The sequence below is a fragment of the Semicossyphus pulcher genome, unplaced genomic scaffold, assembly GCF_022749685.1.
Source record: "Semicossyphus pulcher isolate SPU_LCO1_2020_fin unplaced genomic scaffold, fSemPul1.0.p SCAF_7, whole genome shotgun sequence".
NCBI lineage: Eukaryota > Metazoa > Chordata > Actinopteri > Labriformes > Labridae > Semicossyphus > Semicossyphus pulcher.
This window is the reverse complement of record NW_027211748.1, coordinates 5,727,947-5,751,032: the sequence shown is the minus strand read 5'-3', so window position 1 is coordinate 5,751,032 and position 23,086 is coordinate 5,727,947. Positions and strand designations below refer to the sequence as shown.

At 41.6% G+C, this 23,086-nt stretch overlaps 2 protein-coding genes across 2 annotated transcripts; both read left to right on the top strand.

Moving 5' to 3' along the window:
* The first annotated feature begins 1,136 nt into the window (after window positions 1-1,136).
* On the top strand, window positions 1,137-16,452 carry LOC138611503 (discoidin domain-containing receptor 2-like). Its single transcript, XM_069684657.1, has 17 exons — window positions 1,137-1,175; window positions 2,064-2,163; window positions 3,265-3,373; window positions 4,482-4,719; window positions 6,948-7,095; window positions 9,463-9,565; window positions 9,705-9,888; window positions 10,282-10,522; window positions 10,620-10,685; window positions 12,262-12,398; window positions 13,505-13,715; window positions 13,801-14,024; window positions 14,177-14,304; window positions 14,450-14,630; window positions 14,863-15,117; window positions 15,911-16,060; window positions 16,318-16,452. The coding sequence occupies exons 2-17, from the start codon at window positions 2,079-2,081 to the stop codon at window positions 16,450-16,452; spliced, it is 2,595 nt and encodes an 864-aa protein (XP_069540758.1). The 5' UTR covers window positions 1,137-1,175; window positions 2,064-2,078.
* Window positions 16,453-18,140: 1,688 nt separating this feature from the next.
* Window positions 18,141-21,737, top strand: LOC138611095 (3-keto-steroid reductase/17-beta-hydroxysteroid dehydrogenase 7-like). Its single transcript, XM_069684012.1, has 9 exons — window positions 18,141-18,199; window positions 18,735-18,938; window positions 19,090-19,182; window positions 19,317-19,431; window positions 19,634-19,828; window positions 20,075-20,179; window positions 20,264-20,320; window positions 20,427-20,525; window positions 21,144-21,737. The coding sequence occupies exons 1-9, from the start codon at window positions 18,165-18,167 to the stop codon at window positions 21,252-21,254; spliced, it is 1,014 nt and encodes a 337-aa protein (XP_069540113.1). The 5' UTR covers window positions 18,141-18,164; the 3' UTR covers window positions 21,255-21,737.
* Window positions 21,738-23,086: the final 1,349 nt, after the last annotated feature.

Here is a 23,086-nt window from a genome sequence, read left to right as displayed (position 1 = left end):
AGGCTAATGTGAGCTTACAGTGCTTAAGCTAGCTAACAGAAACACATGCAGCAGGCTAACTGTAGCTTCACAGTAGTAGCTAGTAGTAGTAGTAGTAGTAATCTACAGACAAATGTTATCTTCTCATTAAACTCTGTAAGAAAGCAAACAGGTATAAACTTTTTCTTTCAATGAACATAGTTAGCCTACATACAAAAAATGCTTTCTTTAATGATTAGCAGTTAGCCTAGCAGTCAGGGAACACCCTTAAAATATTGTGGTTTCAAAGAAAATATGAGCTAACGTGTTGTTTTTTTAAAGGGACTGCGTGGCTGTGACTGTACAGAAGTAGCTGAAAGTCTTTCGACATCTTAATTTGCTGTTTCTTTTTTGATGCCTGCACTTTCACATCAGCATTTGTTTTTACACAAAACATCCTGGAGGAAGCCTTTCACGGGTTGTTGCTGCAGCAGTTTTGAAGGACTGTGAGTAGAAAATAAAACGTTTTAGTGTTGATTTCACGCCAGTTTTGATGCCTAAAGGTATCCAAAGGGCATGATATTAAAAACACCATCTTGATCTCTGTAAAACTCTTGCCGCATAACTTACTATTCATGCTTTTCAATGCATCCAAACCATTGTGAGTCACATATTGATTTATGATAATAAAAACAAGCCTCTGCCTCCTCTCTGCTGTAGCTGCTGTGTCCATTTCACTTGTAAATTCCAACTGTGACTTGTGTTGTTTGTGTCCTGTGATATTTTTCTCTAAAACATCATGTCTCCTTCAGTAATTAGCAGGTTATCCTCTGCATGAAAAATCAACTCTGTGTGTTTCTCAGTAGCTCTCGGTGGCAGCTGCCAGATCCTGCTGCACTCAGCTGCCTCCGTGGGCCGTAATTGAAACCATTTGTGGATCAGGTGGAATTCTGGGACTTCTGGGCCTCACCTCAAAGTCCCAAAGTGTGTTATTTTCTCTGTTTCTTTCCTGCAGCCAGAAAGACTCTTACATCAGCCTTCATTTCCCCCCTCTCTCTCTCCGTCCCTCTCTCTCTCTCTCTCTCTTTCTCTTTTCCACTCCCAGAAAGTCCTCCCAAGGAAGAGGTCAGCGCCTTCTGAATGCATGAAGTCACAGTAGATGTGGAATATTCCCTGAAACTGATGGTTTCATAATAACGAGAGAAGAACTACCAAGAGTAAGTCGAATCCATTTTCTTATATGTGGCTATTAACTCCAGAGTTCACACTGACTTTAGAGGAGGTTTGTGCCAGCTCAGCTCAGCTCAGTATAGAGGGTGGCATCATAATGGAAAGTACATAATACAGGATTACAGGGTTAGAAACAGGTATATTTTTATTTACATTGAATAATAAGGGTAGGACATTTGCACTTAATTTGCATTTATATTGTTTTTCTTAATTCCATAGCTCATAAATATACAGGAAAAAGTTATAACACTCCAAAGATAGTTGGTGATTTTCATGTCAGAGCTCCAGAACGGGAAACTCTACTGACGGATGCATTACAGACATTTGTTTTCACTTGTTAGAATTAAAGGAAATGTTTATAATTCACTACATAACTACATTTAATACAGTAGAACTCAGAAGAGACAGAAGAGAATGGCATCGTCCCGGCACATCTTTGCTGAACGCACCACGTGAAACTCTTGCACTTTGTAATTATTGGTTTACGGTTCTAGTCGAGTTACCTGCAGAGTCTGGTAGAGCTTTAAGTCACTGAGACTTTAACAAGACTCTAACAAGGTAAATCAAATTGAGCTACTTTGGAGGGAGAGAGGGCGCTTCAGGATTACAAGGACAGTGTGTGCCTTCACCAGCACGTACCTAAGCAGGCTTTAAAGGATGTAGGAAGTATCTGTACCATCCTGACACAAAAGGGTTCCTCTATCAATGTGTTTCGCATGCTCGTCTTTTTGCACGGCTTTAAGATTACGCCACCACACATATTGTTTGTTTATGCGACAAATAAATCAAAAAATGTATGTCAAAGCACAAGATTTTCTTTGGGAACTTTTATGAGAAGTTATAAACATGTTTTATAACCTTCCTGAAACTTTCAGGTGCGCAGAGAAGAGATGAAGGTCATGGCGGTTCAACGGATTTCGCACCACGTCCTCTTTATCCTGCTGGCTGCCGCTGTACGATGTCAAGTTAACCCAGGTATCGCAGAAATCTTTTCCATCAAAGTCTGAGAGCAGGTAGGGATGAGTATCTTGCTCAAGGACACATCGGTACATGCGGGTTGTTGTAGGGATCACAGCGAAGGTTGACCCTGTTCGATGCCATTCATTTCATTCATTTTTAATGTGTGATGAAGGCATAACGTATAATGTGGATGTGTCGTTAATCAGATTTAAAAAGTCTTCATATTTCTGAGGGATGAGACTGTTGACAAGACGGGGAAGGGAAGCAATTTTCGGTGGGTGGGCTTATCACGCAAGAATGTAATGTGTGTGTATGTGTTTAAGAGTGTGTGTGTGTGTGTGTGTGTGTGTGTGTGTGTATGTGTGTGTGTGTGTGTATGTGTGTGTGTGTATGTGGTTTAGCTAATGGTCAGACAGCAAATATCCTCAGAACAGGGACACCTTTCACAAGCAGGGGGCATTCGTGGAAAAAAAAAGAAGAGTTAGAAAATTTGTAGGCGTAGCTGTAGGTAACACACACGCTCTCTCTCCCACACACACATGCACTCATTCCACTTTAGAATATTTTCACAGTAAAAGCCTTTTTTGTTCTGCTGCTCTCTCAAACATGTTGGGCGTTCAGTGTGGGAAGGTGAATTAAACACAGACGTCCCTTAATAACCAGGTAGAGATGGTCAGAATACATAAATGTACACGCAGCGAGCATATGTATGGTATCGTCACTGAGTCATATTAACACGATGGTGTCGCAGCTAGTTGATTAAGTTAGACCCCAGCAGATACCAGCGCTATAAAACTGAAAAATGTCCCTCACGTGGCTCCGGTAGAAATTCAGAAGAAGGTAGAGCAGGCACCTCGGAGGCCGCTCCCGCCTCGCTCTGCTTAGACTGGCACCTACACAGTGACGCCTCTGTTTGGCTTCAGAGGCCCACAGGGCTGCAGGAAAGGGGACTGAAGAGGGGAGGAGGGGACCTGACCACTTTACACTCCCTTACATCCTGCAGACACACAAAAAGCCAAAAAACGACACGTGAGAAAATACATACAAGGCGCACAGTCACACATGCAAACACATAAAAACATGCTTGTGTATCAGTGATGCTTTCTGTGTTTGCAGAAATGTGTCGGTATCCTCTGGGTATGACCGGTGGGCAGATTCAGGACGAGGACATCTCTGCATCCAGTCAGTGGTCCGAGTCAACTGCTGCGAGATTTGGAAGGCACGTGTCATGATACTTTTCTTTTCTTACATCTGAACTTCATTTCATCTGCAGTGGGAGTAGGGGTGGGAATCGCTGGGTAGCTGACGATACTTGATATATTGCAACAATCATATAATGATACATCATGATATGTGATTAACTGAAGAAAACAAAGTGCCCCTAAAGAGGTAACGTGCAGGATTAATGTATTCATTCATTACAATTTGGTGTCAGTTTCACAAACTGAGATGAAACAATGTTTCAGTCTGTGAATTAAATTTACAGAAGAATTAAACACCTGTGAAAACACATCAGGACTTTGGATTTGAAAGTGGCTGGTGTCTCTCTTAACTTCTTTTCACCGCTGTCTGACATTATCCTGCCTTCTTCTTCTTCTTTTATCCTGCTCCTCCTCAACCTCTTCTTCGGCCAATTATTATCCGTAAAATAACAATATTTAGTGCCAGCCAATCAATAATTGTACTGCATGAGTCATGACGGTGATATATTGCTGTGTCAAGATTTTGTCCCTACTTAAAACCATTCATTCATGAGACAGCATGCAGGGTATACATTTTACTTCCAATATAGGTTCTATGTTATAATGACAATCTGTAAGTTCTGTCTACCCTGGTGGCTACTGCTGTTTGTGCCAAATGTTCTTCTTGTTTGTTGGAACTAATAACTGCTCTGGATTAAAAACCTGCCTCAGACTTGACGTTTCAATCAGCATGTGTCAACTGTGAAGTATGCTGTTCTGGAGCTTTGAATCACGCCTCTCAGCACTAATCATTTCAATCATTTTAACCTCAGTTGCCGTAAATTGTAAATGTTTAAATTTAATGACATGCTGTATGTGCACATCCCATTACCTTATAGAGATAGCTTGTCTATTCATTTCCTGTTAAGGTCAAGCATGAAGTTTGAAGGTCACCATAGGTGAAAGTTTCCTCAATTCCTACATTTTGAATAATTACTGTGATAGGTACTTAAATATATGTTCATTTAAATATGAATTCTCCCTCACTCCCACCTGCATGCATGTCCTCCAACATTTCTCTCCTCTTGTCTTTCATGCACATGAACTCTGCTCTTCTTCACCGTCTCCCCTCGTATTTCTTACACTATTCAGACTGGACCTGGATAACGGAGACGGTGATGGAGCCTGGTGTCCTGACATCATGTCAGAGCCGGATGGCCTCAAAGAGTACCTCCAGGTGGACCTGCGCTCACTGCACTTCCTCACCCTGGTGGGCACGCAGGGTCGCCACGCTGACGGGATGGGTAATGAGTTTGCCCAGAAGTACAGGATCAAGTACAGCCGCGACGGCAGCAACTGGGTGGGCTGGCACGACAGGAAGGGAAGGCAGGTGAGCTTGTCTAGATATTGCTGGGTTTCAGGATTCAGTTTAGGTCTCTACATTATCATCGGCGTGAGGTCACCTCTTCGTTCATTAATGCTGTCTGAAGCTTGAGTTTGGATTTTTACCGTTGCCATCTTTGTTTACTGGAGCCAGAAGTGGCTATACTTGGTCCAAAGGGTGGAGCTGGAGAGAAACAAGTGGTTGTTGAACTCTAAGTTATTAAATATAAATTGATATCAGGTCTATGCTAACCGCTAACGTATTAGCTGACTAATTAAAGTAATAATCTGGAAGATTTTCATGTAAATAAATCACTGTTAAGTCTCTATCTATCGCTGAATGAGGTAACACAATGGTGACTGAGCCTATGGCCCACTGATGAAAGCCTTTGCATTTGCAGTATATAGTATTATTACAGACTGGGTGTCTGTGGCGACATTCACAAAAAAATCACAAGCGGCGCCCAGTGAGTGACACGTTTTCCATCAGCCAGCAGTGGTTGGTCTGCCAGAGAGGGTAGGTGGAGCTAAGCGGCAGCTTTTCCGGACTCTGCAAGCGAGTAAACAGTAATCTACTATGGCTGAACAAACAAAGAAAAGATGGATGACAACAGATACAACTTCAAAAATAAGTTTAAAAAATTCAAACACTCAGATGAAGGCAAACAGTCTGAAAAGGAAAGCGACCGAGGAAAATCAAGAGTTACAACTGTAACAAAGGGAGCCAACTGTGGACGTCTTGATATGTAGGGCGTGTACTCGCGCAATTACCCTTTATCGCCATAAGGTGCCACCAAAGAGAACGAAACTGAAATCTTCGAGATTATATCTTTAAAGACAGAGTCTGTGTTCCAAATGCCAAACTATACGAGCAGTACGTACTGATTTGGCCAAAATGTAGTATGTAGTATGCAAGGAAAAGCAAAATGTGCAGTATGCCAAAAATTCCCTGATGTCGCACTGATTCCAAGAAAATCTCCTGAAAGCATCGGACCAGTCTACCACGCCTACTGTATCCCACAATGCAAAGCGCTGGATTGTCACAACGGCAGTTGAAATGGCAGACGGCAGCATTTGAGCAGAAGGGGCGGGCTGTTGTTTACTTCCTATTTCCAAGGCTGGAAACTGGCGCCTGGTGTAGCATACAGCAAAATGAATTTGAACAGATCCATACTACATACTACCAAACACAGTGTGCAGTATATAGTATGAGATTTCAAACACAGCCAGTGTTCCCACAGAATGAGACTCTTTGTGGTCGTGGTGGCCGGCTGGAGTTGTTTATTTGAGTAAAAAAAGCTCAGAGAGCTTGTGAAACATTGATGCGTTCGATGGCAGACTCCATCAAACACGTCAAGGGTTAGAAAGCAATTTTGTGGGTAGAAAAAAACTAACTGGGTTACTTAAAAGAACCGGTCTTCTCATCCCTACGGAAAGCTGTCAACAACAATTCTGACTCCCGTGCACTGCCTGCCACAAATACATAAATGTATGAAAAACACAGAACCAGCTAACAAGCCAAATATTGTGAGCGCAGACAACGTTACCTGCTAATAACTGCTAACAGATAAACATAATAGTCATATTTTCACTCACCAAAAACACTGGAGCACAGACTTCTTGGATGGTCTGTTTGTACATTATTATTTGTCAGATATTTGCATGAAAATATCTTCAAAAGGCACCAACAACACAAACACGGCCGAGAGGTTAAGTTCAGGTGAAAGCTCGTATCCAGCTGTCACTCAAAGCGACCACGCCCCTAATTACGCCTAACTTTAAGCCATGATATAATCTATATAATTGAATTAAAACCATGTTTCTTACCAAGCTGTAAACATGTTTATTTCTGCTGTTAAGTTGGACACTTTTAAATAGAGCCTGGGGGGGATTAAGTCACTTTATTTTTAAATCACAGGATCTGATCTTAATGCTTCCTGCACCTCTGGTGAGAGATGGCAGGAAGCAGGATCAAAAGATAACAGCAGCTCGTAGCAGACTCTGCGGGTTAAGTGGTAACTTGCACTAGCGATCGCTGGAGATCAGGGACAGTTTTCTGCTGCTTAAATGCTTTAGTAAAGACGCAATTTTATCACTCAGCAACCTCAGTTCCCTGCAGCAGAGTCTGTGTTCAAAGAATCAAAGCTGTAACTCCCTCAGAGTATGTTTAAGTGGTTTGATTTTTATACCTGACACGTTTCATTCACTCAGTCTTCTTCATGTCTCCTGTGCCAGGTCATTGAGGGGAACAGGAATGCGTATGATGTGGTGCTGAAGGATCTGGAGCCTCCCATCATCGCTCGATATGTGCGCTTCATGCCTGTGACGGATAACTCCATGATCGTGTGCATGAGAGTGGAGCTGTACGGCTGTGAATGGCTCGGTTAGTCATTATCATTCCATCACACACAGACAAATGTCTTCATCGAGCTGCACAGAATAATAACCAAATCTAGATTCATCTTTAGTAATTTGCCATACAGGGAATTTGTTCACTTACATAGTGTTATATATGATACATATGCACATGCACATTCATAGTGGGCGGCTGTGGCTCAGTGACAGAGTGGGTCCTCCCTCAATCGGAAGGTTCAATCCCTGACCTGCTACAGTCACATGAGTGTTCTTGGCAAGACACTGAACCCCAAACTGCTCCTGAAGGCATCGCCATTAGTGTATGATTGGAGATTTGCCATGTGTGAATGTGAAAGTGCTTTGAGTGGTCAGAAGACTTGAAAAACGCGCTATAAGTACAGTCCATTTACCATCCATTGAGCATAAACACAGGTTTAGTATGTGTACAGGTCGAGTGAAGACGTCTCTGTTCACGGCTGATTGTACAACTCTGCATCTTACACATGCACTGACAAACTACTACTAAGAAAGCTTACAGAGACCTGAAGTAGCTACTACTTAAATGACTCAGATGTTCTACAAGTGAAATGTTTCTAAACGGAGACAGAAATCTTGTGTCATTTAAGATTTCTTTGTAGCATTTATTTGCTGGCTTAATGTCTCTGATATGGAATCCTCGGTTTTATCAAACATCAGACATAGTGCTACACACTACCAATCCCTGCTATGGAGACGCTGGCACAGCTGCCTCTTTGTAAGACTTTAATTTGTATATATTTTGCATTTTAAACCAGCAACTCTTATAGTGCTTTGTATGTAACGCAGTAAGTATTGCCTTTAAGCCTGTCTGTAAAGTTTAAGATACGATAATCCTTTATTGATCACCAGAGGGGAAATGCTGGTGTTGCAGCAACAGAAAGACTAAATAGCACATAGTAAGTACAAATAAAAAGAAGGATAGATCAAATAATTAGAATAAAATATGAGGTATATTCAGCTGGTATACAAGTACTAAATCGCTAGCTTCCCCTTTGACCTTTCAGAAGAAGCTAAAGACCCAGCTCTTTCACGAACTCTGACCTTAATGATATTGAAGCTATTGATGATGATTGAGGATGTGGTTTATGTTGATTAGGATTCTCATGATGATGATGCTCATTATAAAAACAAACAAAAAAACGTCCTGTCTGTCGGCACCAGTGTCCGATTGCATGTGAAGCTGTTTGTTGGCTCTTACTGACTTCGTTCCCTCCTGTCCTGATCGTTGCTTCTGTTGTATTAACTCTCAGACGTACGTGGCTTTGGACAAGAGCGTCTGCTAAATGAAATTATAACATTGTAATTGTAAGTAGGAGTAAATGACAAGTTAAAGTGTTGTTGGATGAAGTGACATGGTATGAATGATAGCAGCAACATTTTAACAGTATGATACAATGCAGTATGATATGAGGTAGAAGATGTAGTATAATGTTGGGTGCAATATAGTCTAGTAAAACATTATATAGAGAGAGTACAGCAGTGAAAACAGAATATCAAACGCAGTATGGTATCATACAGTACGGTGTATTACTGTATGTATATGTATATAATGTAGTATGATATGGAGTTCTGAATGAATAGTAAAACATTTTATATAAAAGAAAAGTTTGAATTGAACTGAATATATGAGTTTACCAATAACTGTATAAATAGATGGACGCATCTCCATCTGCTCTCATTGTACGAAATTGAAACCATAATAGCCCCTGTGATAGGCGCTGTCATCTCGCGATGGTGACATCATTTGGAGCCAGAGTTGCACAGTAGAGATCGACGGGTGGAGCCATCGTAGCCACTGACACTTAACTTACCGGAAAAAACCCCAGCAAAGATCCCTCACACCAGCGTGTTTAACAGCAGAACAGCTTCTTGTGTTGGTCTGAGGTTAACGTTCACAGATTGTAACCTTCAATGACTGTAGTGATAGTTTTAGTTACGTCTCCTCTCACCGTTCCTCCTCTACTCTGCTAATCAGGAACAGATCGGCTGCAGGAGCTGAATTTGTCAACAGAGCTGTCAATCATTCTTTTTACAGCATCAAATAACTAATTAAAAATAAACTTGTCAGAAAAATGAACACTTGGACATAAATCAGCATGATAAGAACTAACTATAATGACAGAAACCATGTTTGAGAAAAATGTTTTTGACATGTATTTTGATTTTATAGTTTGACTCATGTCCCATCTGTTAACATGGAGGAGGCGGGCTTTATGAGCTATACTGCAGCCAGTCAGCAGGGGGCGATAGAGAGGGTTTGGCTTCACTTTTAGGGAGCTGTCATGTTGTCCATATTTTTATACAGTCTATGGTATGTACTGACTCCCCTATATTTTTTACCTTTGACCCCCTGTAGATGGCCTGATGTCTTACAGTATTCCAGATGGGCACCAAATGATCTACAGAGGCCTGGACGTCTTCTTTAATGACTCTGTGTACGATGGAGCAGCGGCTGAAAGGTCTGGATTTTACTGTGACATCTATAAAGAAAGTTAGGCCAAAGTAAAGTCTGTTTAATCATTTGTACACTCCTCATCGGATAAGATCTTAAACGCTCATGTTTCCTCTCTTCATCTCCTCCATGCATCGCTCATTTAGACCGACGAAGGGCCTGGGTCAGCTGACAGACGGTACCTGGGGTCTGGATGATTTCCTCCACAGCCACATATATGGCATGTGGCCGGGCTACGACTACGTGGGCTGGAGCAACAACAGCTTCTCCAAAGGTTACGTGGAGATGATCTTTGAGTTCGACCACGTCCGAAACTTCACCTCCATGAAGGTAAGGAGCAGAGGAGAACTTTATGAGCAGCTTGGTATTAAAAAAGTGTTTCTAAAATGCTGAGGCGACACTACGCCACGCTGGGCAAGCATCCATCTTCTATAGCTGCTGCGTTTTTATTGAGACATAAAGTTTATAAAATGATGCAAAGTAGCCTCATATAATGAGCCTATTTGTCATGAGATGGGGAAGTGCTGCGGCCAGAGATGACAGATTTTTCAGCTACAGCAAAGCAAACAGATTAGTCATCAGTACACCTGCTGCTGCCTCATCTCTCCCTGTGTATCTGCTCTGCACCCGTTTAGTCATCAGGGTCAAAGGGTCTGGAGATATTAACAGATTATTGACTATTACATTTGCTTGTGGTTACATATCCCCTCATCCCCTCCACAGGTTCACTGTAACAACATGTTCAGCAGAGGGGTGAGGATGTTCAGGCAAGCCGGCTGTTACTTCCGGTCAGGGTCAGACTGGGAGGCCGACCCCGTGACCTTCAGGCCCGCCGTGGACCGTCTGAGCCAGAGCGCCCGCTTTGTCACCGTGCCGCTCGGGGATCGCACAGCCAGCGCCATCAAATGCCGTTTTCACTTCAGTGACGTGTGGATGCTGTTCAGCGAGGTGGCCTTCCAGTCAGGTAAAAGGGGAACTTTGAGTGTTAACTCTTCACGTACTGGAGCATTAACTGCCCCTCAGCTGCTTCCTCTTTGACTCTGTGTCCTTGTCTCTTTTAGGCTCAGCAGTTTACAATAACTCCCTGACTCCTCGCAAACACGGACACCCCACAAACACACTGCCAGGTCAGCAGCTGAACTTTTATTGTTCTATTTCTCTAAAGTATAACTTCAGGGAGGTGACAGTTGGTAAGAGGAAGTGCAGGCTGGTTTGATGTGGCAGACAGGAAGCAACATATGCTGGTAAACAAAACACAGGTCGAGTGTAACGTATAATCGACAGGTGAAGTGAATACCATTGATTATCTTGCTACACTGGTCCCTGTCAGTGGGTGGGATATGTTTGGCAGCAAGTGAACATTTTGTCCTCACAGGTGATGTGTTTGAAGCAGGAAAAAAGGTCAAGTTTAAGGATGTGAGCGACTTTGACAAGAGCCAAATTGTGACGGCCAGACAGCTGGGTCAGAGCATCTCCAAAGCTGCAGCTCTTGTGGGGTGCTCCCGGTCTGCAGTGGTCAGCTCCAAGGAGGGGAAACCGGTGAACCGGTGACAGGTTCATGGGTGGCCAAGGTTCACTGATGCACGTGGGGAGTGAAGGCTGGCCTGTGTGGTCCGGTCCAACAGAAGAGCTACTGAAGCTCAAACTGCTGAAAAAGTGACTTCGATAGAAAGGTGTCAGAACACACAGTGCATCACACTTTGTTGCGTATGGGGCTGTGTAGCCGCAGACCGCTCAGGGTGGCAGGTGGTCATAATGTTATGGCAGATCGGTGTATAGTTTATTTCAGTCTGAAACTATAGGTCAGACCTGTTTAACTGGCAGACTATGGGCCCAATCCTACACCTTAAGAGACCTTAATCCAGCCTTTTCATCATCTTTCTTACATTATACATGTTCAAAAAACAAAGATAAAATGTAACAGGTGCTGGTTTAGCTCAGCGGTTAAACCAGCAGCCTGTGTACAGAGGCCAAAACCTCTTGATGCAGCAGCCCAACACCCACCCTCGGCCCCGCGCCGCTGGTCATCCCACTCTCTCTTCTCCCGTTTCCAACACTGTCCACTGCCCTCTCACTTAATAGAGGCATAAAAGGCGAAGAAAAAGTGATGATTTTTCAATAAAAACATTTTACCTCTCATGCTGCTGATGAAGACATACAGAGCTAATGCAGCTCATTCAGCAGTACTTTGTTTGAATATTAGATCATCATGTACCAGTTGGCTATTCGATGAAACAATCTCTTGGGCCCGTTCGTTAGTTATGAGTGTTGTTAAGCAAAGAAATGTAAAAAGTGTAACCATACTGTGTGAGCAGATTGAGCTGAATGAAAAAAGACGTTATAAAAACAGCCACTAACTTCTCATGAGGGATTAAAAGGTCACAGATTACACGTCACTGTTACACTATTTTGTAGGTCTGACCGGAGATGTCAACGTTCAGCCCCATCGCACTTCGCTGTTTAAAATCTGTACCTTCTAATAGTTATTGAACATGCCTGGTGTAGGTAACTGCTCAGTTTAAAAGGTGGTTTAACTGTTTCCTGGTTGAACAGTGCCCCCTGCTGTCAGCGTCAGAAATGACCGATCAAACACATGTCAGGCTTTTTACTGATGGAACATGAAGGGGATTATGCAGCTCATAAAGCAGACTGTAAAAAGATCTTAAATTGTGATGGATTAAATGAAACTCTCCAAACTGTCAGGAGATGATCCGACTCACAAAGTGGACGACAGCAACACCCGGATCCTGATTGGCTGCCTGGTGGCCATCATCGCCATCCTGATGACCATCATCGTCATCATCCTGTGGAGGCAGGTGTGGCAGAAGATGCTGGAGAAGGTGAGGAGAGTATTTTGTAAGATACCTTGTTTTTACATTTTCACGTTTTCTAATACATATTTTAGAAAAGGAGAAACCATGCAATGCGTACGATGTAGAGGTGATTTGTTCCTTCCCCGGGGGAGACATACAGTATCCTCACAGAGGAGATAAAGGAAATGACTTTGTGAATGATTGTCTTGCTTTTATAAAATGGGCTGTATGAGTGGAAATGGACTGGGGAGCACTGCAATCAGCAGCTGAGGGTATACTGGTAATAAAAAAGTCTCTTAGGGGTGATGAAAAAGAAAACTTCTGCCACACAAACATCTTGAGCTCATGCATTAATTTAACACTGTGTGACCACATGAAGCCCAGCAGCCTTTCTGTGTTTCACTGTGACTGGTTTGGTTATTTTATATCATGTGATCGCATAATAATAGTAGCAGTTGTCATTGTATAGCCGTTTTCCCACTGGTCAAAAAACCCACTAACACCCGCTAACACCCGGCTTTTTTGCTTAATGGGAAAGGTTACAATCAGCACTCAGACCCGGGTCAAATGACTCTGCAGTAGACCCGGGTAATTATCGCCTCGGCTCCGATCGGCATTGATGGGAACACAAAACCTGTGTCAACACGCTAATCTCCGCCCCCTTTCCGGCGAGATGCTATGCTCCATGTGTAACTTCTGCGACTCCTCATCATCTCAGCTACAAATTCTGCCCGTCTCCGCACGAGCAGCGCTCGAACATCGTTCCAAATTTGTCGCGCCAAATTTAATAAACAGACTAAAAGGACAGAACCACCGTAACATCTTCACTGTTTACTAACCCTGTTGCGGGCGCATTTGTGAAAAACCCACATCAACACGCTAAATTTAGGTGGTAAAGAAGTATATGTTTGTATAGACTGTACTTTATGTTCACCTATGAGTTTGCCTCATGGAGACCTTGTAGATCAAAGCACTGCTTATATAAAACATGGGGACAGGAGACGACATCTCCTTTTCTTCAGTTTACAATCACTCCTCATTTACAAGATGTCGTCTTTCTGTTTGACAGATCTTACATCCAACTTTGGTGTCTTACACAATTATCTTGACTTCAACTTTCACACTTTTCTTAGGCATCTCGTCGGATGCTGGACGATGAACTCACGGCTCGTCTCGCGGTCCAGACTCAGGCCTTCTCCTCCCATCACTCCTCTCTGACCAGCGAGAGCGGCTCCACCTCCAGCTCCACCTATGAGAGAATCTTCCCCCTCTGCGCCGACTACCAGGAGCCTTCACGTCTCATCAGGAAGCTGCCTGAGTTTGCCCAGTCCACGGAACACCTGGGTAAGACAATAAATACCCTTGAGGATTAGCTCAGACTACAGCTTCTGTATTTAAGTGTAATAATGTGTTTTATTTTCCACATCAGGACTGAGCTCCTCCTGTCGAGCTCTTGCAGCCGGCGGTTCAGACGGCGCCCCACACTATGCGGAGGCAGACATTATATACCTGCAGGAGCCTTCAGACAGCAGCACAAACTCCATCACAGCCGTCAACATGAACCTGTTTGCTGGCACCGATTCGTCCATGAGAGAGTTCCCCAGACACAATCTCACCTTCAAGGAGAAGCTAGGGGAGGGCCAGTTTGGAGAAGTATGTGCACTTATACTGTATATTGAGTGTGTGTGGTAAAAGGAGTACATGCAGACAAAAGCTAATCACTTAGTGGTATTAAGCTGACTTAAACAGATGGTTTCCACTGTTGCTGCGTGCATGATGGGCTGAAACAGTACTGTTACACACAGGTGCACCTGTGTGAGGCAGAGGGCATGCAGGACTTCCTGGGCGAGGATCTGACTGTGGAGGGAACCTCTGAGTCTCCTCTGCTGGTGGCTGTGAAGACACTGCGAGAAGACGCCAACAAGAACGCAAGGTGAAAGAAATTCATAACTTTGTTGTTTATAAATTTGCACAGAACATTAATCTCCTGCTGGTTGTTATTATTTATTCAAATTATTAATGCTGCCATTAATCAAGCGGTAAATTACAATTGTTCGTCCCTGCTGTGCCGCCTGCAGGAACGACTTCCTGAAGGAGATCAGGATAATGTCTCGCCTCAGGGACCCGAACATCGTGCGTCTGCTGGCGGTGTGTGTGGACACGGACCCGCTGCGTATGATCACTGAGTACATGGAGAACGGAGACCTGAATCAGTTCCTGTGCAGCCTGAGACGTAAAGAGGCCGCTGATGAGGACAAGGCAGGAGAGGAGGAGAAAGAGGGGAAGAGCATGGTCAGGTAGGCTCACATCTTTACATTAAATTGGAGTTATTAGAAAATATATTCAGAGACCTTTATGTATTAGTAGAATATGTTGCACTTATATTATATTGCATGTGTCTACTTTGGTCTCTTTTTCCACATTATGCTGTCTTTAAAGCATGCTGTGTTTTTGCCTGGGCATATTGTTTATACATGACACGATAATGAAGTCAATATCATATTCCTTCTCTTACAGTAAACTGATCGGCATGGCTGTGCAGATTGCATCCGGTATGAAGTACCTGTCCTCTCTCAACTTTGTCCATCGTGATCTGGCGACACGAAACTGCCTGGTGGGAAAGAACTTCACCATAAAGATCGCTGACTTCGGCATGAGCAGGAACCTGTACAGAGGAGACTACTACAGGATCCAGGGCCGGGCCGTGCTGCCTATTCGCTGGATGTCCTGGGAGAGCATCCTGCTGGTGAGTTTTCAACAGAGTTTGAGGCCTGCATGATGAAGCGTGTTCATTTTAGGTCTATTTTTCCACTCTAGCTCAGATATTTATTATATCTACCTACCTTTAATTCTTCTCCAGAGAAATTTAAAAAATCAAGCAGGCTATTTTATGCACTTGTAATCTGTCTGCATTTGTATAAAATTGTGAAATTTATAGAAAAAACGTGAAATTTAGAGAAAAAACTTGAAATTTAAATAAAAAACATCAAATATAATAAAAATGTGAAATTTGAATAAAAACATCAAATATAATTAAAAATGTGAATTTTTTATTAAAACGTGAAATATAATAAAAACGTAAAATTTGAATAAAAATGTGAAATTTAATAAAAACATGTTAAATTTGAATTAAAACACAGAAACAAAGTGCTTTAGGGCACGGGTTTAGCTGTACAGAAGCTACAGTCGTCGATGCGACGGCCCTGGGTTCAACTCCCACCCTCGGCCCTTTGCTGCGTGTCATCCCCCTTTCTCTCCTCCCGTTTCCATCACTATCCACTGTTCAATAAAGGCATTAAAGGCCAAAAAAAATCTAAAAAGGAAAAAAAAAGGGGAAAAAAGAAAGAAACTGTTTGAATAGATCATGTTATGACTAGTGAATCATGTATGTGTGATTATTTTAAATTTCACACAAAGTATACAGAAAAAAAAAAGAAAAAAAAACCCTCAATCAAGCTGTTCAAATAAACACATTATACCTTAGTATAGGTCAACATCACTGACTGCTTTTATATGGATTCATTTGTCTGTTCTCTCAGGGTAAATTCACCATGGCCAGTGACATGTGGGCGTTCGGAGTGACTCTGTGGGAGATTCTGACTCTGTGTGAGGAGCAGCCGTACTCACAGCTCTCTGACGAGCAGGTGATTGAAAACACCGGCGAGTTCTTCAGGGACCAGGGCAAACAGGTGAGCATGACACAGGTTCAGGCGACCGATCTAATCTGCTTATGGTCTCAGTTATTGTCAATCGCAGTTTGTTTGTGGGAATCATACAAGGAATCACACATTGTCTCACAAATATGCCATGAGGTTCAGTTGGAAACAGCCAGTAGAAATTAGGGCTACTTTTTACTTAACCTGCACTGCTACTGTACTTGAGTGAAAAAATGTCTGTTCTTTTGCCGCCTCTGATGCTACCTTAATATTTTGTCTCATGCTCCCAGGTTTACCTACCAAAGCCTCCATGTTGTCCAGACTCAGTCTACAATGATCTGATGCTGAGCTGCTGGAGGAGGAACGCCAAGCAGAGGCCGAGCTTTCAGGAGATCCACGCTCAGCTGAACGAGAGCCTGGCCTAGCAGATGGGACGGATCGTCTCTCTCTGCCATGCACTGTCACATTTACTCCATCCAGTCTGGATTTAGCTGGAATTCATTTGGAGTCCAAAACAACAAATCAAATGTTTTCCATTTGTTTTTTATGTGCTTTCCTGAATGGTGCTGTAAATAGTAAGATATGTGGAGAAGCTATACACTTGAACAGAGCCTTATATTGTAGATGTCATGCAAATTAGCATTATTTACACCCCTGTATATTTATTAAATCCCTTTTATTTCCTATGTCATGTCTATTTATACAGTACTACATGGTAATCCACGGATTTGAAACACAATAATGAATATTTTTGGTATGTCTTTTCCATTATTAAATCTAACTCTAGTGCACATTTATTAGAGAATGTCAATAGCTATGTTTTTACTTTTATGAATGTCTATATTTATGCTTTTGAACTCTAAGATGAACAAACAACATGATCGTGATTGGAGAGAAAGGTGCTGCAGCAGTTCACTGAAATGTTTTATAAACATGTTGATGTCCTTTTTGCAGATATTACTGAACTGTACAATGTTGAATAGTTTTTTAGACTTTTTAATGGTTGTCAAACCAAAGACCCCTGTAAATACGTAAAATGAATATTCACTACATATTTTATACAAATGTTTATCCTTTGTCTGTCCTTTTTCAGATATATATTATATGTACATTGCTATATTAGTATGAGCTGAAATTAAAGAAAATGTGATATTCAATATATATTTTAAATTATGGTTTTAATAACTGTCATATCAAAGACCCCTGTAAATTAATGTTAATATTCCCTTTATATTTTAACAAATTTGGGTCCCTTTGCAAAAACATACGATCTGTAAATTAATGAAAAGTTGCATTTTTAATAGCTGTCAATCTAAACAACCCTGCAAATAAAAAAACCCCAGCATATTTAATAAACATCTTTACATCTTTTTGTAGTAACAAAAAAGTTAGCACTACTAAATAGCTGCCGTTTTAATTGCTGCTAAACAAAAGACTCCTGAAAATAAATAATTAATATTCACTACACATCTTATAAACATGTTTATATGTCATTTGGGGAAAAAAATGTCATTGTTAAATAGTTACGCTGCCAAGACCCCTGAAAATCAAGATATTACATGTTTATTCTAACATGTTTATGTCCTTTAGACTTTACATCAGGGATGGCCAGCCCTGCTCTGAGACAACTCCCTGAGACGCTTCAGTTGGTCGATAACGAGCAGATCATTCGAATCAGATGGGAGTACGGAGAAATCTAAAACATGCAGGAAGGTAGCTCTCCAGGAACAGGGTTGGCCACCCCTGCTTTACGTTGTTGAATAGTCGTATTTTTACCAGCTGTCAAACTAAAGACGCCTGTTAAAACAAAATATATTAACCACTCAATAACACACTTTGTCTTTTTCTAGACAGACTGGCGTTATTAGACATATCTAGTAGAGATTTCAGAAGCGACTCTTTCAATAGTTGCGCTCTCTAAACATTTACCCTCGTCCTCTTCCGTAGTTGAAGCTGATTGGCCAGCTGTTTGCTGACATCCAATCACACCACGTATCTGCCCGAGCACATAGGCTGATGTTTCTCAGTGGAATGGGACGATGGGTTGTACATTTCCAGTTAGAGAGAACCCATAACTGGTTTCAGACCTTGTACTGGTCCTGTTTTCATTAACGGCCGCTGCTAGCTCCGGTCAGACATGGAGAAAGTTGTCATTGTAACCGGTGCGAACAGGTGAGTACTAAAACTGCGTTTTTATCGTTAACGGTAAACGGTTGTCATGTCGTTAGGTGGAACACCTCTCGCGAGATATAACACTGAAAACTTGTGTTTGCTTGTGTCTCTCTGAGGGACAGTTTTCATTCTGCTGAGAGTTTAAGCGCTTCAAAGTCTGTGATAATCTGACTGTAATACGTCCGAGCTGTGAGAATGTTTACAAGCTGATTTCCCTCTAATCTTTTATGATTTTGCAGTAGAAAAAAATGGCTAACGTAGGTAAATACAATTAAAACATTGCAGAGAAGGCCACAGCAATAAAATATATTAAAATTAAATAAAGTATGTTTGATTACTTGATAATAAAAGTACTGAGCTTAAGTCTGCAAACAAACTCTAATCTGCTTTTATAATTTCCTCTCTAACTTTCACACTAAGATAGTCTTCTGTATTTACAAGTTGATTTAGTCAATAAGTCTGTGTGATCACACAGCTCCTTGGTTGAAGTGTGTTTACATGCCTGTGTTTGTCTGCCATCTGTCTCTTCGTACAGCGGTATCGGCCTGGCCCTGTGTGAGAGGCTGCTGACTGAGGACAAATCACTCCGGCTGTGTCTGGCCTGCAGAAACATGCAGCGAGCCGAGGCTGCCCGCTCCGCCCTCCTGACCTCTCACGCAGACGCCCGTGTGGACCTGCTGCAGCTGGATGTGGGCTCTGTGCAGTCAGTGCTGACCGCTGCTCAGGAGGTCAAGGCCAGGTACTGATTACAATATACACAGTCACGTCATGATGACACTGTTGATGTACTGCTTTTAAGAGCTTCTTTTTCTCCTCATGCTGTATCCTCAGCTGAACTATTCAATATAAATAAGTGATTGATACTGATGCATGTTTGTGTTTTCCTACAGGTACAGCAGAGTTGACTTCCTGTATCTAAATGCAGGAATTATGCCCAATCCACAAGTGGACGTCAAAGCTTTTTTTAAGGGTCTGTTCTCCAGGTGAAACTCCAAACCTAGTTTCTGAATTGGTTAGCTTTTTGTCTACTTGTTATTTTAATTTTATATTGGTTGATAGCTTAATGGCTGTACACCAGTGCATCCCTGCTGTAATAGTGTCCCCTCTCTCTCTACAGCAATGTGGTCAACATGTTTGCGACAGGAGAGGGTCTCTTGACTCAACAGGACCGCCTCAACTCTGACGGTCTCCAGGAAGTTTTTGCCACAAACCTCTTTGGCCACTTTCTTCTGGTACATCACAGACCACCTATACACATTTAATATTACAGATGAGAATATAGTCCTCGTATATTATCTAACATGTTAATGAACATACATGTAGATAGTATACTGATTATAACTAGGCAGCTTCTTTTATGATGTCTTACAAGGTATGTAACCCCTGTCATCATTACCTTGGGGAAACAGTTCTCTCCTTGTCTCTGTGGTCTAGATCAGGGAGCTGGAGCCTCTGCTATGTCAGGCGAGTCACTCCTCCAGAGTCGTATGGACCTCCTCGAGTAATGCCCGCCGCTCGGCTTTCAGTATGGACGACATGCAGCACAGGAATGGGACAGAGCCCTACAGCTCCTCCAAGTACGCTTCAGACATGCTCAGTGTGGCACTCAACAGACACAAGAACAGCCTGGTACGTCCGCCACAGAACCTGCACATCACACACACAACATATACTGTTGCTTCCAGGCCAGGTAAGACCATAAAGCAGTCTTTACTCATGCCAGATTCCCTTAATACAACTTTCTTTATTTAACGTTTTAAACTAGATCTACTGTATCTATTATACCAGTTAATAAGAGAGAGTCAGAACAGCAACATACCTTTTAATTAAACATTTCTTTGTTGTTTACTAACAGTTTTCTTCTGTTTGTGTCAGGGTTTGTTCTCCTCCGTCATCTGTCCAGGTCTAGTGATGACTAATCTGACCTACGGCATCCTCCCTTCCTTCTTCTGGACTCTCATCATGCCCATCATGTGGCTGGTGAGTGATGACAGATCATATTCTACTCATCTAAACAGGATCAGAGCTGTGAAAGAGCTTTTTTTTTCTCATTCATTTTAATAGGTTAGGATCTTCACCAACACATTCACACTCACACCGCACAACGGCGCAGAGGCTCTGGTATGTAATCAACCTGCTCTGTTGTCATCCATGTAAAAATACTGCAAGAAGTCATGTCTCTGTGATGCACTCTCTGTTAATCTGAAGTCCTGCTCTGTTTTCACAGCACTGGTTGTTCCTTCAAGGTCCAGAGTCTCTGGACCCAAGAGCAAAGTATCACAGTTTAACTTCAGGACTTGGAACAAACTACACTCATCCGCGACAGGTGAGGAACTGGAGATCACTGATGTTAGACTAAATCTCATGGTGGGTTCAGACCAAAAGGGAAGGACATTTTTTTAATGTTGTGATTACGGATAAAGTCAATGCAAAGATGCAAACAGAATGACTTTACTGACGTTACTGTAGGCTGAGCTCAACTACCGCACTGCGAGCTAGCAGGACTGCACACTCCACATGGTAAAAACAGATGGTAGGCTGTAATTTGTGTGTTTTGAATGTGCTTCAATGGAAAATAAATTGAAATAACTTTTTACACAGTTTTATTAATAAATATCTATAGAAAACGTATTTTTCCTCTGTGATACTCCCAAAAACAGACTGTGTCTTATATTCTGGAATTTACGGTACATGGTAACAACTAAAAATACTTTGTGTTGCTCCATTACAGCTGTCAGTTTTGCTTTACTACAAACAAAGTTAACACTAGCAATCTGCAGAACTCCCATTGGCTGTTAAGGGTGAATGTTGTAGGATCAGTTTAAATCAAGCAGGGAAACCTGGAAAAACACAGTTTAAACTATGAACTGTGATCATTTGCTTCAGAGACTTTATTTATATGTAATACATTCAGATGTTCTGTTCTGCTTTGTTCATGTTTCAGATGGATATCGATGAAGAAACATCTGAGCTCCTCTTTTCTAAACTTCTTGAACTTGAGAAAGAAGTCAGAAGGAAACTCAGTGAGAGAAACTCTGACAATGAAGCTCAGTGACGCCCCTTAGTGATGAAGAGGAGAAGAGATGCTTTCATAATGGAAAGTTTTGTTAATGGACCACGTGCAATCTGTGATGAAGAACAATAAAAGTGCTGCTTCTCTTTTTCCTGGTTGTAACAATGAGCTGTTTCTTTTCTATCATCATTTCTGCATAAATACTCAGCTGACTTTATTTTCCTATTTAAGATAATATTGAATCCCAACTACATTTTTTATAAGCTGTAAAGTAAGGTTCGTTAAATTGATGTAAGATCAGAAGCCGTCCCAGTTTTTTTGTTGCTGCTGTTTTGTTGTGACGTAGAAACTGCTGCCTGCTGTCTTCACCTGACACCTGTATCATGTTTCTTCTACAACAAGCTTCTAACCTTACCGACTTTAATGAGCTGTTTGTTTATGCTCTGGTTTCCAGAGGCCACTGACCCACCACCATCACTACCACCAGCTGGTAGTATTATTCCTACATCAGTGTAATTCTGTGAAAAAAAACCCTGATAGATTCACTTCATTATTATTATTATTATTTTAGAATTAATAATGAATTTTATTATGTGTTCTTAAGAATACATGAATCTGTAGGGTTTTTTATTTTTATTTTGAATATATTCAAGATAATTTGGTTATTCTGGACATTGATTCTAAGTTTTTAAGTTGATATAATTAAATACTGTAGATTTAGTAGTACTTTAGTCATGGGAATACTACAGTGTATCAAGCAAAACAAGCTGCTGTCTGCTCTGTGAAAACTCCTGTAGCACCCTGTCAAATGTGCAGCAGAGTAAGGAGTCACTTTAGAAAATATTTAATGTCAAATCCACTTTTAACATTTACTATTTCTCAATTTAAGTGCCCTTTACGTTGATGTTATTTTATAGAGAAATTCAGCTTTATTAGAAACATTATTATGAAGTCCTTTGAGACAAATGTGACATCTTGAGTACATAAAATTCTCTTAACTGGTGATATATACTGGACTCAAAGACACGCCCCATATATCATTATCATCATCTATCATCTTTACATTAAATAAAAATCTTTTTAAATCCATCTGCAGTCCTTTGTCAAGTGTCATTATTATCCTGTTTTAGTCTGATTTCAAATAAAGATTTAATTCAATAACTGACAGTTTGTATTGATTTCAGGTCATCTTTGCACACCTGACATCAAAGAGAAGAACAGAGAGAGCACAGAGTGTAAATCATCCCTAAGAATCCTTTTAAAGGCCACATCAGACGCATGTTTAGTCAAGTAACTTAACCCTCGGCAGATCCTGAAAAGGCTTTTCATTATTGACACGAGTCCAGGACGAGTCAGGCCTCAAGTTACATGAAGAAGAGCCCGAGTGTTTCCTCCAGCAGTGAGACATCTTCCTCACTCTGCTGCAGAGCTCCTGCATGAGTGCAGACTTGTCAGATATGTTTCCACCAGCTGTTGCTCAGCGTGACCCTGCTAGCCCTAAACACACCATTTGCTGCTTTTTATAAACCGACAAATCCCACTTAATCTCATGATACGCGTGTCTGTAACCGCAGCGTGGAGTCACAGCTGCACACACACAGCTTTTAATAGCAACAACTGCCTCCATGTAGAGTTCACTCATCCACTGTAAACAAATAAAGACATCGGTGTTTGACTGTAGAATTAAAAAATAATGCATGGACATGTTGTTCATGATCTACCTTTTCAGTAAAGCTTTTATTAAGCTTTACTTTTTTTAATCTGTTTTATGATTTATTACATTTTACATTTAGTTGAGCTGTTTTTTTTATATGGGCTAATAGTTCAATCATCTATTACACTTTGTGTTTTAGGTGTTTCGTTGCATTAAAGCT

Excerpts from the sequence above, each read along its gene's own strand:
- LOC138611095 (XM_069684012.1), top strand. The coding sequence starts at position 18,165 with ATGGAGAAAGTTGTCATTGTAACCGGTGCGAACAG. Across the intron at positions 19,432-19,633 it reads TCTTTGGCCACTTTCTTCTG|ATCAGGGAGCTGGAGCCTCT; the intron begins GTACATCACAGA and ends TCTGTGGTCTAG. Across the intron at positions 19,829-20,074 it reads ACAGACACAAGAACAGCCTG|GGTTTGTTCTCCTCCGTCAT; the intron begins GTACGTCCGCCA and ends TGTTTGTGTCAG.
- LOC138611503 (XM_069684657.1), top strand. The coding sequence starts at position 2,079 with ATGAAGGTCATGGCGGTTCAACGGATTTCGCACCACGTCCTCTTTATC. Across the intron at positions 10,523-10,619 it reads CGAGGTGGCCTTCCAGTCAG|GCTCAGCAGTTTACAATAAC; the intron begins GTAAAAGGGGAA and ends TGTCTCTTTTAG. Across the intron at positions 14,631-14,862 it reads AGGCCGCTGATGAGGACAAG|TCAATATCATATTCCTTCTC; the intron begins GCAGGAGAGGAG and ends ACGATAATGAAG.